Here is a 17,220-nt window from a genome sequence, read left to right on the forward strand (position 1 = left end):
CACTTCCTGGGGCTATTTCAAAACAGTTTTTTAGAAAACAAAAAACAACAGTTATTAGCTGCTCTGAACAGAAAGAAGTGCCTTTTTGTTTGTTTGTAAAATGGGCCAGCTTTTTTGTTTTTTCCAATAATTTCTTTAAAAAAAATAAAAATCTTCCGATGAACGGGATGAAACTGAGCCAGTTTTCTGAAAGGGCTAAACCAGCATTAGATGGGAAAGGGTGGATCCATCTGTCCCTGCTGTGAAAATTCCTTGCAGTAGCTCAGCATCTGACATGCCTCTTCATTTCTGCCAGTACCTGTCTTGAGGCAAACAAAGCACCTCAGTCTACTCATGTAGCATGACGAAGCCAAGGCGCACTCAAGCCAGCCGCTCAGCAGCATAGTTCAAACACGCTTTCCACTAATCGACAAGGTCCTCCTGCAGTGATCACACAGCATATTGCATGCAAGGTGGTGGTGTTTTTTTAAAAAATGAAAGTAATGGAGCCTGTGGGTTTCTACTCTTTCTTTGCAGCAAGTCAATGTCCACTTCGTTGCTAAGTAGCTGTAGTTACTCATCTGAACCTATACTGCTCCTCTTTCCAATGCCAATGGAGTTGTTCTTAATTTATGCCGTGGCATCCGAAAGCTGTAAAAGTGTTAAGTACACCAGTGTTGTGTATCCTGTCATGACTCGGCACCTTTGGGCTTTGTCCCAGGAGGACGAAGGGGGCTGGAACAGTTGGAAACCGTTCTCCTCCCTCCCTCCCTTCTGTTTCCAGTGTGGAGACATGACTTCCAGCTCCCTCTCTTTCTGAGAGAGAGTTGCTGGAATATCGGGAGGCCTGTGGGCAGCAGTCTAGGATGGTGGATCAAGGGCTTATCCACACTTAGCTTTCTCCTCCGCTCTTTCCACAAGCATTGTGATTTAATGCCCTGTGTCCAAGGCCTTTCTGTCTCTCTCTCTTGCCTTGGAGCTTTCCCTGTGAAAACCTGCTCTTTACAGTTGAAGCGCAACAAACAGCAATTTGGGTTCAGTGCAGGGCTTCCTCTGAAGATGGTTTGGAAGCTTCAGCACTAACAGAAGTTAGTGGCCAGGTTGCTCACAGGGGCAAGATGGTCTGAGCACCCACCTGATCACTACATATTACACTGATCCTGGCGCAACTGCACTGGCTGCCGGTTAGTTTCCGGGTCCAATTCAAAGTGCTTGTCTTGACCTATAAAGCCTTAAACATCTCAGGACTGCAATACCTCAAGGACTGCCTCTCCTCATATGAACCGATTCGTACCCTGCGCTCATCATCTGAGGCCCTTTATTGTGGGCCTCCCCTGTGAGAGGTCCAGAGGGTGGCAACATGGGAACGGGCCTTTTCTGTGGTGGCTCCCTGTTTGTGGAATGCTCTCCCCAAGGAGGTTTGCCTGGCCCCTTCATTGCATATCTTTAGGCGCCAGGTGAAAATGCTTCTCTTCAATCAGGCCTTTGGCGAATTAACATTCTATGGCCTTTTAAATGTGTCTGTGGGAGGGGGAATTATTAGTTTGTTTTGCTTTTGTTTCTGCTTTATTTGTTTTTTGTGTTTTCAGTTTGTATTTATGTTGCGAACCGCTGTGTGGTCTTCAGATGAAGGGCAGTATACAAATTTAATAAATCAATAAATAATGCCGACTTGTTGAATGGAGATGCCTGGCATGGTTATTTTGCGTGCAATTGTTTTTGGCACATTCAGATCATTGCACACCTAGAACTGTACTGAGAGGTGAAGGAAAAGTCTGGCTGTTACCAGGTAATAGGCAAGAAATAGGATCTCTACCTTCAGAGCTTGTATCCAGTAAAGTAGCAGAAGACAATTGTCACCATCCTGACTTCCTTTGAACTTCCCAGAGGAATCTGGGCGGCCACAGTTGAAGTGCTTGATAAGATGGACCTGATCCAACAAACACAATTACAGTATTCTAAAGTGCTGTCCTAAGACAACGTGAGACATTCTATCCAGCAGAGATTTTGGTGTAATATATTGAGCCTTAGAATTATCAACTCAGCTCAAAGGACATATAAAAGTAAAAGAAATAATAGAGGAGGATGACTGGCAATTAATTCAGTCTATAAAGAAAAAGTCTTTTCCCCTTTTGTTTCTTGCTATCATAATAGCACTGTGTGGGCTTGTGTGGGCTTGTACCGTTGAGCGTGAGAGCTCAGGGAAGGGGGAGAAAATTCCAACATCATTTTTGCTCCGAGCACCAGCAGAGATTTTCTTTGAGAAGGATCCAGGGGTCATGAAAATTTAACAGCGTAGGCAGGCTCGTCAGTAGGATTCCTCCCCCTCTCCTAATGGTAATTAATTAAACAAAAAAACCCCCCCAGCCTTTTGAAACTAGTCCATCAGCTATTCAAGCCACATTTCCTTACACATTTTTAACCTTTAATTGCATTTAAGTGAAATGTGTGATTAGTAGAACTGTGAGATCTTGGCAGGAAAACACGTGTCTTTCCCCCCATCCCTCTGAACCCCCAAATATATTTACTATTAGCTTGACCTTCTGGACGGGATTAAAGAGCTGTGCGGTATGTTTTAGCTTGTGGAATGAGAAAGGGGCACGAGGAAGAAGAAAGCCCAGGACAGAAACAGGGCATAGCACTTGCAAGTGCTGTGATGGGAGTTTCATAGGCTTCTGCAGGGGGTGGAGTGGAAACACTCTGCTTAGCAATGGAGCAATCCGTGCAGAAAACTTATATATTCCCCGATTCATGTTCCTATGGCAGCAGTCTTATTTGTGGAACAAAATGCTGCAGCCCTGGACTGAGACACTAGTCGTTTTCTTCCACCAAGACCCTTATCCTGTTCTTTAAGGTATCTGGAGGATATGGTGCCATGGGTGAGTGAGAGAGAGAGAGAGAGAATCAGTGTGGAGTGCTCCTTATCTTAGTGAAATGTTTGCATAGTAATTGCTAGGCTTGCCAAATTGCTTCCCTGGCCCTTCCTGACTGCAAAACAAGGCTTTTGCACATTAATTGTTGAGGGAACCTTGGAGTTGATCGGTTGGGGAGGGGAAAAGGGCTTTGGGAATCTTTTATAATAATAAAAAAATACTGTTAAACTAATCATCCCAGTTTCAGTTCCGGAGAGCAGGGTATTTTGTCTTTCCGTGCATATTTCTGCGTGTGGTGGTATTAAAGGTCATTTTCTTCTGTTGATACGGCAGCTGTTCACTTTCCCCTTCGGCCAACAGAAGTATGTCCAAAGATGTCACAACTAAAACAGAAAGGTGTTAGCAAGGTGACACTGCATGGCAGCGTTTTCTGGCCTTGTTAAAATGCTAGCGCAGGGAGGGGAGGTAGAAAAGGAATGTATTTATTTGAAATGTTATATCACACTCTGAAGTATGCATGCTTTTTAGGTTGGCTAGCAATAATAATAATTTATTATTTATACCCCGTCCATCTGGCTGGGTTTCCCCAGCCACTCTGGGCGGCTTCCAACAGAATATTAAAATACAATAGTCTATTAAACATTAAAAGCTTCCCTAAACAGGGCTGCCTTCAGATGTCTTCTAAAAGTCTGGTAGTTGTTTTTCTCTTTGACATCTGGTGGGAGTACATTCCATAGGGTGGGTGCCACTACTGAGAAGGCCCTCTGCCTGGTTCCCTGTAACTTGGCTTCTCGCAGTGAGGGAACCGCCAGAAGGCCCTTGGCACTGGACCTCAGTGTCCGGGCAGAACAATGGGGGTGGAGATGCTCCTTCAGGTATACTGGCCATTTAGGGCTTTAAAGGCCAGCACCAACACTTTGAATTTTGCTCGGAAACATACTGGGAGCCAGTGTAGGTCTTTCAAGGGTGGGGCACCCAATAAAACTGATCAAAACTGAGCTAAAAATGGCAAGAGTCAGTAAAAGACAAGCGGATTAAAACCACATTCAGTTGGCATCTGAAAAGAATTGGGGAAAGAAGAAGAAGAAGATATTTGCTCGGTGTCAACAGGACTATAGTGTATATGCCAAGTGAGCCTCCCTGATGAGAGCATTGCAGAAGCGAGGTGCCACAGCCGAAATGGCACTCTCAGCTGCTGCAACCCACCTCAAGGCAACCAGAGAGGGGCTTCTAACACTGATTATGTGGCAGTGGGCAGTCATGCAGTCCCTGGGGTGTCCAGGTCTTTAAAGAGCTTTAAAGGTGAGCACCACCTATACTTTGGAACTGGTAGCCATTGAAAGTGTTTCACAGCCATCTTAGGTTGAACCATCAACTGACAGTAACTCCATGTTGTTTGGATTGGGTCACCTGCCCCAAACCTCTCTTTACCTAAGAATAATGTTTAGTTATCAAGAAGCTCAAATAACTGATTTGTCAAAAAATTTGGCAAATTTGGGGGGTGAGAGAGAGAGAGATAAAGAATGCAGATACAGCTTTTTGACTTGGTTTTTAAAATAAGTTACCCAACTCCAGGATTAGGTAGCATGCTGTTATTTTGGACCTGTGCATTTCTTTAAAAATCTGTTCCTCTCCTTGAGTTTGAGCATTACGACTTAGCTATGCCTGTGTTAGCCTTTGATCAACACTCTGTTCAATTAGGTGAGTTTCTGAGACTGTCTTTAATGGGAATCCACTTTCATGTCACATCAGGTTGGCCTTGGAGGTCAGTGGGGAGCCATAAGTGCAAGCAGGAGACCTTGCATCTCCGTGCACAAATGCCTGATTATGTGGTTTGTGACGAGACTAATGATTTTTCCTTTCTTTGTTTCAGAAAAAAGCATGGCAGACGTTAAAAACAATTGTCAATTTGCCAGTCATCAGTCCCTTCAAGAAGAGATACTCCTGGGTGCAGCTGGCTGGCCACACAGGTGAAAACTTTTCTTGGCTTGACTCTGTACAAATAGGAAGCTTATAATAAAATGGTTGATGAAAATGGAAGGATTGAAAGGATTTTGAGGGAAGTATGCCCCCCCTTCTTTACCTGGACACTGCAAACCAATCAGCCCTGTATGCCTAGATTATCTCTGGCAAGAGAACTGCTTTTTCTATCTGATTGTCAATATGCTATGCACTCTGGACCTTTGGGGATGAGCAACAAGCACTTCAAATAAGTAAATTGATGGGAAAAGGAAGTATATTAATTGACTAAGTCTGCTTGTTTGTCTAGCAGACAGATTATGAGCTGTTTGTGGTTCTGGAGCCATTCCAGTGTGCCCTCTGAGCTTGTAGAAATCTTGTTAAAATAATCACATTTGATATAAAACAGTGGGTTTTCTCCAGTTGTGCTGCCCAGCAGAATGGATTGGATAGCCATTTTATTGGGGGGGTTATCCGCAGAAGTTCTTCCATGCCCCCCCCGAGATCTGCTCCAGAGCCTTGGGGAACCCTCCAAAGTAGATTTAGAGGGGCACAGAGACACTGTGGGGCAGGGGGAGGAGAGACATTTTAAACAATTGTTTCCCTACCCATTGTCCTGTGAGAAACCTTACTGTTCAGCAACATGGTTGGCTATAGCCCGGTATCTTCTTAACTTCACTAATGCGAAGAAAAATGTATAATACACAGGGTCAGTTTTTCAGACAAGGACAGTAACCAGAAGATTGATAAGAAATGCTAGCACAGAGTTTCTAATAGATATGAACCTAGTCTGTTTTGTGATTTTAAAAAGAGTAATCATGTCTTGACTGTGCAGCTTGGTAGTACTTGATTTGTGTTTTCACTTAAACAATGGCATGCAAGAAAAGATTTGTCCATGAGACTAGCTTCTCAGTTGAATTTTCTTTGTGAAATGTCTGGAATAGATGTAAATCATTTGCATCCTTCAGGACTTAGCTCTGTGTGTGTGTGTGTGTGTGTCTGTCTGTCTGTCTGTCTGTGTCTGTCCATAGACCTATGTAGGCTTCTACACCTAAGTCTGTGGTCCAACCTTACACAGGAAAGTTTCTGGAGCCTAAACTCTCAAGAAGAAACAAACACTGTCAAGGCCACCTCTGTAATGTGCTGAAAGTGTACGTCACGGAGAATGGAAAGGAAAGTTTGGCAGGGTGGCCAGTAAGGAGCTGCTTAAGCAGATTATGTTTAATGTAGTGTTTGTAGAAATGGCTGCAATAGCTTGGGCCAAGCTTTTTCTTTCTTTTTCTTTTTAAAAATTGACTTGATGTAATTTATGCATGGTTGCTTTAGTGCTCCTATAGTAACTGCCTGAGGTTAAAGGAAAACATAAGTCAACAAAGCTATGTGCAGAGTTCTCTGGAGCAGGAGGCATTTCCTTGTATAAAAATGAATAGGATTAATTGATTACAGCTCATTTTGCACTGATTCCAAGAGAACCCTGTGAATTCTGATGCCGGCTACAGAGAATCCTGCAGTTGCAGGAGCTAACGTGAACTAGCTTACAGTGCAGGAAGACAATGTAAGATTCAGGTTCAGTCTTGCTGGCTGCGTTTTAGGGTATAAATTTGTTTCAGAAGGCAATGGATTAATAGATTTATGGATTGATAGATATTTGAGTGAAACAAAAACAGATTCTGACATTACACTCGCCTCGACAGTTGTGGAAGCTGCTTCCTCTGTACCTCTTGTCGCAGCCAGCTTCGTTTTGTTGGCTGTGTGGCTGAGAACAGATTCCTTTGGAGCCTCAGAGTAGTGAGATTTTGGAGCTGTAGGATTCTGAGGGGGCTGGAGGAAGAGCGTGTGCGTGCTTGAAGTGCACAACTTGGCTTCTAGACATGGATTGTTGGTTAATGATCAGTGACTGATAGCTTCTCTCTTGTGTGCTAAGAGCAGGTACAGGATGAAGCTCAGTTCAGGACATAGTGGTAGCATTGCATAGATTTTATCACTGAATCTGGCTACCAAAGTAATAATGTGGTTTGCCCTGTTAACCTCCTGTGTAGTCTAGTGCATTTAGACTTGGACATGTTTATATGATTAGTGGAGACAACTTTTTCTGTGATTCCATCTGAATGCTGGCTGTGTGTGTGTGTGTGTTTTGACAGGCACTGTTTGCGTTGGGTGTTCTTTTTACAAGGCACGTATGTTACTGTTCCAGGAAAGTATTTCAGCTGGAAGAAAGAGGTGCGGCAGTCAAACTAGGCGAAGAGACCTTTCCCTCCTACCAGACTGAAAGTTGCAAGTTATCATGATTCTGTTTACTGCAGGGAGTTTCAAGGCAGCTGATGGTGGAACGATCCTGAAGCGCTACTCTGAGAATGAGGAGAAGTGCTTTGAACTGCTGATGAATGACCCACTGCGCTCCTGCGTCCCTGTCTTCCATGGCGTGGTGGAAAGAGATGGCGAGTCCTACATGCAACTAGATGACCTTCTAGCTAATTTTGAAGGGCCTTGTGTGATGGACTGCAAGATGGGAATCAGGTGGGAGGCATTAAACAACAATATCTCTGCTGTCTCATTGTGGGCGGCTTGTTGATAGCTGTGATTTTGAGGGGATGGCAGTCTGATGTTGGGTCGACCCATCCCTCAACTTCATGTGGATTGTGAGCCCCTTCTGCCTTCTGATGAACAGTGGTACCTCAGGTTACAGACGCTTCAGGTTACAGACTCCGCTACCTCGGGTTAAGAACTTTGCTTCAGGATGAGAACAGAAATTGCGCGGTGGCGGCACAGTGGCAGGCCCCATTAGCTAAAGTGGTACCTCAGGTTAAGAACAGTTTCAGGTTAAGAACGGACATCCAGAACGAATTAAGTTCTTAACCCAAGGTACCACTGTATTTGAATGTCATGGTGAGCATTAAACAACGACTTACCACCCATGAGCAAAACCAAATTTGCTTGCGCCTGAAGGAAACAAACCATGGTTCCTGGCTTAGTGTTACATTTGAACTAGTGATAATACTTTGTTTTGCTGCTAACAAACTGTAGTCAGTAAGCGAATAACAAACCTTGGCTACAGATTGTGGTTTGTTTGTTTTTTAAAAACCACACACATTTAGCTACACCAGTGCTTCTCCTTTACCCTTGCCATGGATTGTGGCTCAGAGTTCAAAGTCCCGATATTGATTGGTCAGAGTTTTCTTGGAAATGTGATGCTATCTTGAAGAGGGTAATTATTTCTCTATGTAACGAACACTGAGCTCCCTATACGGTAAATGGAAATGGCATGGAAATATTCTTGGGCGTATCAAATAAGTGCTCGGTTTCCTATTATTTTTGCAGGACGTATTTGGAGGAGGAATTGACTAAAGCGCGAGAGAAACCAAAGCTGCGTAAGGACATGTATAAGAAAATGATTGATGTAGATCCTCTGGCACCCACAGAGGAGGAGAACTCACAGCATGCAGTGACCAAACCACGCTATATGCAGTGGAGGGAGACAATCAGCTCCAGCGCTAACTTGGGTTTCAGGATCGAAGGGATTAAGGTGGGACATCTTCCATTCCTAAACTAGCTTTCCCTAGCTGCAGCATCCTAGACTGTATGTACATAAGAAAGTTAGTTCACATGAGCTGCACAGATCCATTTTTTCCCTGTGTGCATGGGTCATCCACACACAAGCACTTCAGCTGAACTTTATCTTGGTATTTCCCATTCACACTAATGGCTGGTGCTTGATGTAACACACCTGAATACCAGTTGCTGAAACCACAGGAGGGGAGAGTGGTTTTGTTCTCAATCCTGCTTGTGGGTTTTCCATAGGCATCTGGTTGGCCATTGTGAGGTCGGGATGATGTGTGTTTGTGTGGTACGCAAATAAAATAACCTTTTGGAAAGGAGGCCGTGCTTTGGTGTTCGTTGAGAAATGTGGAGGATGCTGTCAGATTTTCTCCATCAATGAGTGCAATGCTGGCATTGCAGAATGTGCTTCTAGTGTACCATCTGGCAACAGACTGAAAGGATATTTTCGCTGCCCTCACAGGCCTGCTGTAGTACATCACTCCAGAGTGCTGCTGGATGTCTCTGCCCACGATGTGCCCTGCAGTTTCACAACTTTCTCTTGTCAAGACACATACATTTGTTGTGTTAGGCTGGCCCACACTTTTGCAGCCAAATGTTTCATGCACAAGGCCAAATCTGACTCAGATAGGTTTTGTACTACAACCCAGAGCAGAATTATATCAGTTTTCTAGGGCTCTTTTGCATTGCATCCAGAAGCATGATTTAATAGCATAGCTTGTTTTCATTAAGTGTCAGTATTTGTTCCTTTTATCCTGCCCACCTTGTTTATAATGTACACCATATCCTAAAATACATGTTTGTATTAGAGTCTCAGTGATACTTTATTTATTTATGTAATGTATTTAATACAGTTCTATCCTGTTTGCCACCTGAGGAGCTTGTGGTTAGACTGAGAGTGACTAGCTCAGGTTACCTAATGAGCTTCATGGCTGAGTGGGAATTTGAACCTGGGTCTTTCCAGTCGTAATCTGGCACTGTGTATCAGGGGCTGTCAGACTTCAAGCTCAAGGGATCTACTTTATGCCTAACCTAGAACCCTGAGATCCACTGACCAGAGCTAGCCATTTAGAATTAAATACAGTGGTACCTTGGGTTACATCGCTTCAGGTTACAGACTCCGCTAACCCAGAAATGGTACCTCGGGTTAAGAACTTTGCTTCAGGATAAGAACAGAAACCGTGCTCCGACGGCGTGGCAGCAGCAGGAGGCCCCATTAGCTAAAGTGGTTCTTCAGGTTAAGAACAGTTTCAGGTTAAATAGGGACCCCCAGAACGAATTAAGTTCTTAACCTGAGGTACCACTGTAATTCCAAGGAATTTGCTTTAAATACCAGAACTGAATGGAGTTCCTTCCTTCTACACAAAAATCCATTCCTGGTCACCCTAGGTTTTCAGAGGAACAGCTTTCAGCTATATAACTTTGGATGAAGCGGGTTCATTTTATAGCTGCTGATGCTGCTGTTGATACAATTGGTAGCCAGAAATCCTTGCCGTTCTACTGCAAATCACCCAAAGATCTACCTTCTGCCCTCCCCTGCTCTGCACCACACTGCTGTAAATTCAGCTAATATTCAGGGTAGGGGTAACAATCCTGGTGGAGTTAGTTCAGCTGCCTCTGAGGAGAAGCCAGCCAATTTCACCTTTTGGGGATTCCTCTCCTCTTTGTCTCCATGCTGGTGTCTTCCCTTTCTTCTTTCTTCTGTGTGCAGAAGGACGTCTTCCATCTCCCTTCTTTTTATTCCTTACAGAAGGCTGATGGGACTTGTAACACCAACTTCAAGACAACGAAGACACGGGACCAAGTCTTCCAGGTTTTTGCGGAATTCATTAAGGGAGATACAACTATATTGGTAAGCTATACTTGGAAGTTTGAGACTGGCGCTTTGCTGGCCTGGCTCATTAAATCTGTGAGGGCTGGTGGTAGACGAATAGGGAGCGGGAGCTGTGGACATTTCCTTACAGGAGGCCAAGGTGCCACCACTTCCTCCAGAGCAGCTGGTAATAAGACCCATTATTTTAAGAAGCTCTCGCCAGATTTATTTAACCTGGGTAAAAGGTTGACCCAATGGATCATCTCGGGTGGGAAGAGGTTGCATGTGTGATAGTAGACCAACTCCCAGTTTTCTTAGAAATAGATCTGCTATCATTGATGCTGGCTGCTTCATCTCTCTCTCTTGTTTTAAAATTATTGTATTTTATAATTGCTGTATGCTATTTTGGAGGCTTATCTGAACAGTGGCCGATAAATATTAATATCACACTATAAGTAGTACTTTTCCTGTGGTTTTGTGGTATTATAGTTGGTCATAGTTTAAGCATATGAAAGGAAGGTAACACATTGTATTCTGCATCCCTGCAGTGAGGCCCTTTGTGTACCAAGAACACAGATCAGCTCTGAACATGGATATTTGATCCTCTTACCACGGTTCCTATCAGGCACAAAACCCTTGTGCTTTGTAGGCTTTAGACCTCTGACCTCATTAGCAGATGTGTGATGCTGTTTCTTTTCACTGACAGAGTAACATTGTTCAGATTGCATCATGGGTCGTGGGGAACTCCGTTTCATTTTTCCATGCTGTGTTTCCCACACTCTGAACAGATGAGCTGAAAGCCTTCAGAGAGAATATTACAGATGTTTAGCTATCACTAATTGCCGGCTCTGGGACCAAACACTTGTGCAATGGGTGAATTGCAACTTAAAACGCCAAAAGAGCATAATGTGCCCAAAAAATTGGCTCACGAAACTCCCATTCTCAGAAGATTTGTGTTTATGTTTCTGGTGGGTAGTATCTCAAATTCCTCTGTGGTAAAGCAGTCTCTGAAGCAATTTCCTCCATCTACCAGGTTTTTAAAAAATTTGTATGACAGTAAAATGTTATGTGATTCAACCCTCCACCCCTTCTTTTCACAGAAAAAATACTTGAGGCGTCTGTATGAAATTCGTGGTGTTCTTGAGTCTTCTAATTTCTTTAAACGGCATGAGGTGAGCAGTGGGTGAGAGAGAAGGCCAAGGAGGCAGCATGTGAAGAAAACAGTGTAGCATCAAGACTGGATTACTCCAATGCCTTCTGTCTTTGTGTGTGTGGAGTGGGGGAAGCTGCTCTTGGGATTGGTTTGGAAGCTGCTGCAGAATGTAGGAACTAGGTTGCACAGAGAGGTAACCTAACATGAGCACATAACACTCCTGTGAAAGGAGCTGCCCTAGCTTGCCACTTCAGCTACTGAGCTGAGTTTAAAGTTCTGCTGTTCATTTAGAAGGCCCTAAGCAAATTAGGAGAGAATGAGAGAATGCCACCACCTCCTATAGAACCCTACCCACTCCCTGAGGTCATCAGATGATGCTCTTTGCAAGAGATCCATCATTTAGTCAACTGAAGGAGAGTTTTCATACCCATCATGTGAAACAGTCTCCCCTCAGAAATAGATGGTGACGGTGATCATTAGTATTCTTCTTTTATTTATATGCTACCCATATGACTGGGTTGCCCCAGCCACTCTGGGTGGCTTCAACAAAATTATAAAACCACAGTAAAAAAACCTGAACCATTAAAAACTTCCTTATACAGGGCTGTCTTCAGCTGTCTCCTGAAAGTCAGATAATTGTTTCCGTGACATCTGATGGGAGGGTGTTCCACAGGGCAGGCGCCACTACTGTGAAGGCCCTCTGCCTGGTTCCCTGTAACCTCACTTCTCGCAGTGAGGGAACCGCCAGAAGGCCCTCGGAGCTAGACTTCAGTGTCTGGGCTGAATGATGGGGGGGGGTGGGGGTGGAGACTTTCAGTGGTCACTTAAGATGTTTCCTAATCATTAAAGGGGGGGGGCAGCCTGGTAATTATGGATGATGCACTATTTGGATTTTTAAATGTTGTGTCTTTTATTGTTCGTGGTATATTTTATTATCTGTGGACTGCTTTGAGGTATTTTAAATATAAAGCAGTATTAAAATGCTTTATATAAATAAATAAAAAACTTAAGAACATTAAAGGAGCCTGCTGGATCAGGCCAGTGGATCCCTCAGTGAATTTGTTTAATCCTCAACTACAGGCATGTGTTGGCCCTAAGTTTATGGCGGGTGGAGCCAGGAGCAGCAAGACACCAGTTTTTTACAAACTATCTAGTAGCCTCTCTCTCCCTCTCCTCTGCAGGTAATTGGAAGTTCACTGCTGTTTGTGCATGATGATAGTGGGCATGCCAATGTGTGGCTCATTGATTTTGGAAAGACTACCCTTCTTCCAGATGAGCAGACCTTGGATCATAGGATCCCTTGGCAGGAAGGGAACCGAGAGGATGGCTACTTACTTGGACTGGACAATTTGATCGACATCTTAGAAAATATATTTGAGAGATGAGAGGGACTGGCACAAAGTCACTATAGGACCGCTCAGTTGCTTTTAATTTTTCCAGAATCAACACCCCCCCTCTCCAGTCAGAGGGAAAGCTTTTAAAACTTTTGCCAGACGCTGGGGGCATTACCCTGCTGCAGAAACGAGGTGGAAACTCAGAGCCAGCCTCTGGGAGCCTGGGAAATCCAGGGTTAGCCATGAATGCAAAGGGCTAACTTCAGTTTTATTGAACTAACACAGAATAATTTCTGAACATTTGGACGTTGGATCAGGACAACTACTTCCTGGAGGGAAAGTTGCTTGGAGCACACGGGACGGAAAATATTGGAATTCTCGTCTGAAATGTCTTCAGAAGTAATAAGCAGACTTCCTAACCTTCATGCTGCTGCTGCTGCTGCTGCTCACACTGTTAGATAGGAATGTTCCCATTCCATGCATTCACTTGTGTGCCAGGCAGCTTGGAACTTGGCGAAGAATTTACAAACTCTCATTCTCATATATATATTAGTTTTAATGGTGGTGCAGGAAAGTTTAAAGATGCGCACAAAGTGCTGTTGAAGCTTCAGAAACCAAAGGGCACCTTGGGCTCCAGGAGCCAGTGCAAGAGTTTTTGTGCCCTACACAACTCTCCATACCCCTCTGTTCCTTCTCGTCTTCTGCCATTCCATTTTGTCGCTAACTGCTTTCCACAAATTAGTTTCTCTTTGCCAAAACATGTGCAGCTTGCCAGTAAGCCCCGCCCCCAAATATCTTGCACACATCTGCCCTGCAACCCTGACCACAACTGTGCAACAGGTAAGTCCTACTGATTTTTAATCAACCACCCAAAACTCATCATGGGCAGAACTGCAGTCTAATACATGTTTTGATTGGAGCCTGTATGCTATAGAGGAACCTGGATCAGCGCTACCTGTTAGAGGAGCTGCCATGGTAACAGGGAAGCAGAGGTTGAAACCAGACAATTCCAATTTGCACCAAGCTTTGTATTAGTGCTTCTTCATGATTGCTAGCCTCTTCTTTTCTTCACCTGAGACTGCATAAAGCTGTCCAGGTTTGAAAGTGTGTGATCCAGGAGAGACTTTGCCTTCTAGGGAGCAAGCAGTCAATTTCGGGGCAACTGAATTTCATCGAGGGTGGTGGTGGCCCAGAAGTGACCACTCGTGAGCTGGAATGCATATGACTATGTGTGGGATCACATCTTAGTGACTTGGTTTATTTAGTAAACAAAGCAAAAACTTAACTAATTTAGGTGACATTGAAATGTTTCACATCCAGAAATCAGAACAACCAGTCAAGTTGCTTGGTGTTGAAATTACTTGGATCAGCAGATTTTTGCAAGAATTAAAAAAAAAATTCTCCCCATAGAGATGTACTGGGCACTTGAAACATTAAGCGCTAAGCACTTCATTTGGGCAAAGTATATCCACTTGGTGTATCAGGTGAATGTGGTATCTCTCATGCAAAGGGTTATTTTAGGACTGCTGTGAAGGTGATAGTTTGCATAACAGGGAAATACTGTGATAAAAACTCCTTTCCCCCAAGAGACGCTTGAAGGCACGTAGATTGCCCCCTGATCATTATGGACCGGTATTGCAGAATGCATCTTCACTGTTCAACATTCCAGCCACACAGTTCCAATAATCATGCTATGCTTGGTTATGTATTCACACAATTATTGGCTATGATCCAGAGTTCCATGCAGGCAGACATGGCATTCTTAAAGTTGTAGAGGAAAGCAGCCAGTGGCCATTGTGTGATGACTGGGTTGCCATGGCCCCATGGTCTTATCTCGTGCAGTCTGCCTTAGGCTAAATCGTGCAGAATTCACCCATAGCATGCTCCATAGCTAAAGGTATAAGGGATCCCTAGTCTGACAGCATGATCATGACTTAGCCAGACATGAAACTAGCAGTCAGAGCAGCTAGTAGATATCTTTCAGCTTTTCAAATATTTACCCATGAAGTTAATTTTTTAACAATACCCTTTGCTCACCCATTCTTAGTAGGTAACATATTTGGGCTTCCTTTCTTCTGCCACGTGGCTTCGTGTCAGTTTTCGCAGACTTTGGCATGAGGCTAATTTTAGGAGGAGCAACAGCAGGTCTTTCGCTCCCTACAGCCTAACCTGCACTGGCCGTGGAAGGGCCTGCTGAGCCCAGGCAAATGGGTGGGCAGTAAAACCTTAGGAGTCTGTAACACACAGCAAAAACGGGCTGCTTCAGCTATCGAGCTCCATGCTTCTGCCGAGAAAAGCTTATTAAAGCATGGCAAATTGTTGCCCAACAGGTGGTGGAGGGGAAACCCCACATTAACATTCATTAAGGAATTCAGAACCAGCAACCCAAGAGATGAACTGATGATACTCCAAAACAAGCTCCTTTGGCTTAAGCTTGTAATTAATTATCCCCAGGACAGTGTTTTAAATATAGGATTAGCTGGAAAGTCCATCTAGCAGAGCCAATAAAGGATTTAGTTGGGTGCACAGTTCTGAAAATCAAAATTGAAAATAGCAATTTGTAAAATAATACCAGTTATTGCTCTTTGAAATTTGTGTTCTAAAAGTCCTTTTGTGTTAATAATGGAAAACTACTCCTTTATATGTTGCTGGTGGTGATGGGGTGTGTGTTGGGAAGGAAGCATGGGTAGCAGAAGTGGTTTTCAAATGGCTTCCATGATCTGCTAGCCTTTTAGAGTAGTGGGTTGAAAAGGGTTTCTGTGTAGCACAAGAGGTTCGAAGGGGAGGGGATTTAGAGGTAAGCTTGCATATTGCTGCTTGTCAGTTTTTACGTAGCCCTATTTGTGGGTCACGGTATAAAAACCAATGTTTAAAATACTGGAAGTGCAACACAGCAAGGTGAAGACGTCCCAACAGGTTGCTAGCCATTCTACTCTACCCTGGGCCAGCAAACATTTATGATGATGCTCTCATGTAGATTTGGAGGCGTCTGGCCTTAGAATGCATATGGGCACTGTCTTTCCCAGTATTGTAAATACAGTCAATATCCAGCATAGTCAAGGCAATATTCCACAGTGGCCTGGTGGATGTGAGGGAGGGAAGGTCCCATTGGGCATGTGGACTTGACACAATTGGATATCTGACAGCCTCTCTCCACCCATCTTTGCCAACTCTATGGCTGATTGGACTTCAGTGGTTCTTCCCTTTACTCATTCTCACCCTTATAGTAACCGCCTGGTCCATACCATCCAACCAACCCAACCAGCCAGCTGCTGCTGCTTAGGCACACGCACATACACAAAACAGGGTCACACTGGTTATTTTGTCTGCCCCATTGCCCACTCTTGGTAGCATCAAACTCTCCATCCTTTGCTCCAACTGTTCTCACAGCAGGAACACTGAAAAAGTTCCGTCTGTTGCAGCAGCAAATGCTTGCTTCAGTCTGCTGCAGCTTTGGTGAAAACACCCTGATCAAGAGAGCTTGTGGACTCCAGTTGCCTTTTCCTTATTTAAAAATGTGGTTGGTTTTGAGGAGGAGGAGGAAGAGGAGGAGGTGCTATAAACTAGCACTTTGCTCTGGAGGATGTGAACTTTTTCTCCAGGTCTGCTGATCTGTTTTCTCCCACCTCTTTAAAATGCAAACTGGAGTTTGCCTACCTCACAGGGTTGTTGTGAGGATCCGTAAATTGTTTTAATACGTTTATATTGATTTGTGGAAGAAAAGTGCAATATAAAAAAAACTGCAAGGAATTTGAATAGGTATGGAAAGGACTGTTTCATAGTCCCTTGGAGGATATAAATTTGTGGAAACTTCAGTCCAGAAAAGGCAGGTATACCTTTTATATGCTGTGGGTATTTCTGCAGGAAAGCTGCTTCTACAAGGAGACTTAATATTGGCAAATGGGTTGTTTTCAATAGGGTTTTTTTTGTTTAAATAAGTTACCGAATTTTCCATGGAAGGATGATAAATCCAGAAGGTGGCGGCGGCAGGACGTAGGTTGGTATTTTTATGCCAAAATGCCGTGTGGAAGCTGGGGAAAAGCTTGCATGAGGACCACCAGTCCTACAATAAACACTTGCCTGGAAGCATCATTGATGAGGAAATTTCCTCCTCCTAGATTCTGTGAATAGACTAAAGCGATGGGGAATCTTATTTTTAAATGGTTGACTTAGGCTACATTTCTACTACAAACCAGACAAAAAAAAAAAAGCTTGTCTCATCTACAGAGGATGTTGCTTTGAACACTACAGTGCAAAAAATATTCTGAAATCCTAACTGTGTATAGGTTGATTTTAATACTTCCAAAATGTGCTATAACAAATAAATTTAACTGAAAACAGGTGCCCACTCATTTAATCTTTTCTGTTCTTTCTTAAATGGTGGTAGCTAAGGGCCAAACTTGTCATGATGTTTAAAATAAAATAAAAAATAGCGTCTGTGGAGAGAGGTCTGATCCTTCCTATCAAATAACTTCAAAGGAGAGATTTTCCTCTACACAGCAGGGAAGGTAAAGGTTAACTAATCCCTTTCAGGGCAACTGTGATTCCAACAAT

General features: G+C 43.7%; 1 protein-coding gene across 1 annotated transcript in view; it reads left to right on the plus strand.

The window, feature by feature from the left end:
• ITPKA (inositol-trisphosphate 3-kinase A) overlaps positions 1-17,006 on the plus strand; it is a 55,234-nt gene extending 38,228 nt beyond the window's left edge. The window contains exons 2-7 of the mRNA XM_081882362.1: positions 4,726-4,822; positions 7,115-7,328; positions 8,130-8,334; positions 10,117-10,218; positions 11,280-11,351; positions 12,514-17,006. Coding sequence (XP_081738488.1) covers positions 4,726-4,822; positions 7,115-7,328; positions 8,130-8,334; positions 10,117-10,218; positions 11,280-11,351; positions 12,514-12,717 — 894 coding nt within the window. The 3' untranslated portion in view covers positions 12,718-17,006. The remainder of the gene's footprint in view (positions 1-4,725; positions 4,823-7,114; positions 7,329-8,129; positions 8,335-10,116; positions 10,219-11,279; positions 11,352-12,513) is intronic.
• Positions 17,007-17,220: the final 214 nt, after the last annotated feature.

The sequence above is a fragment of the Podarcis melisellensis genome (assembly GCF_964234715.1).
Source record: "Podarcis melisellensis genome assembly, chromosome: 1".
Lineage (NCBI taxonomy): Eukaryota > Metazoa > Chordata > Lepidosauria > Squamata > Lacertidae > Podarcis > Podarcis melisellensis.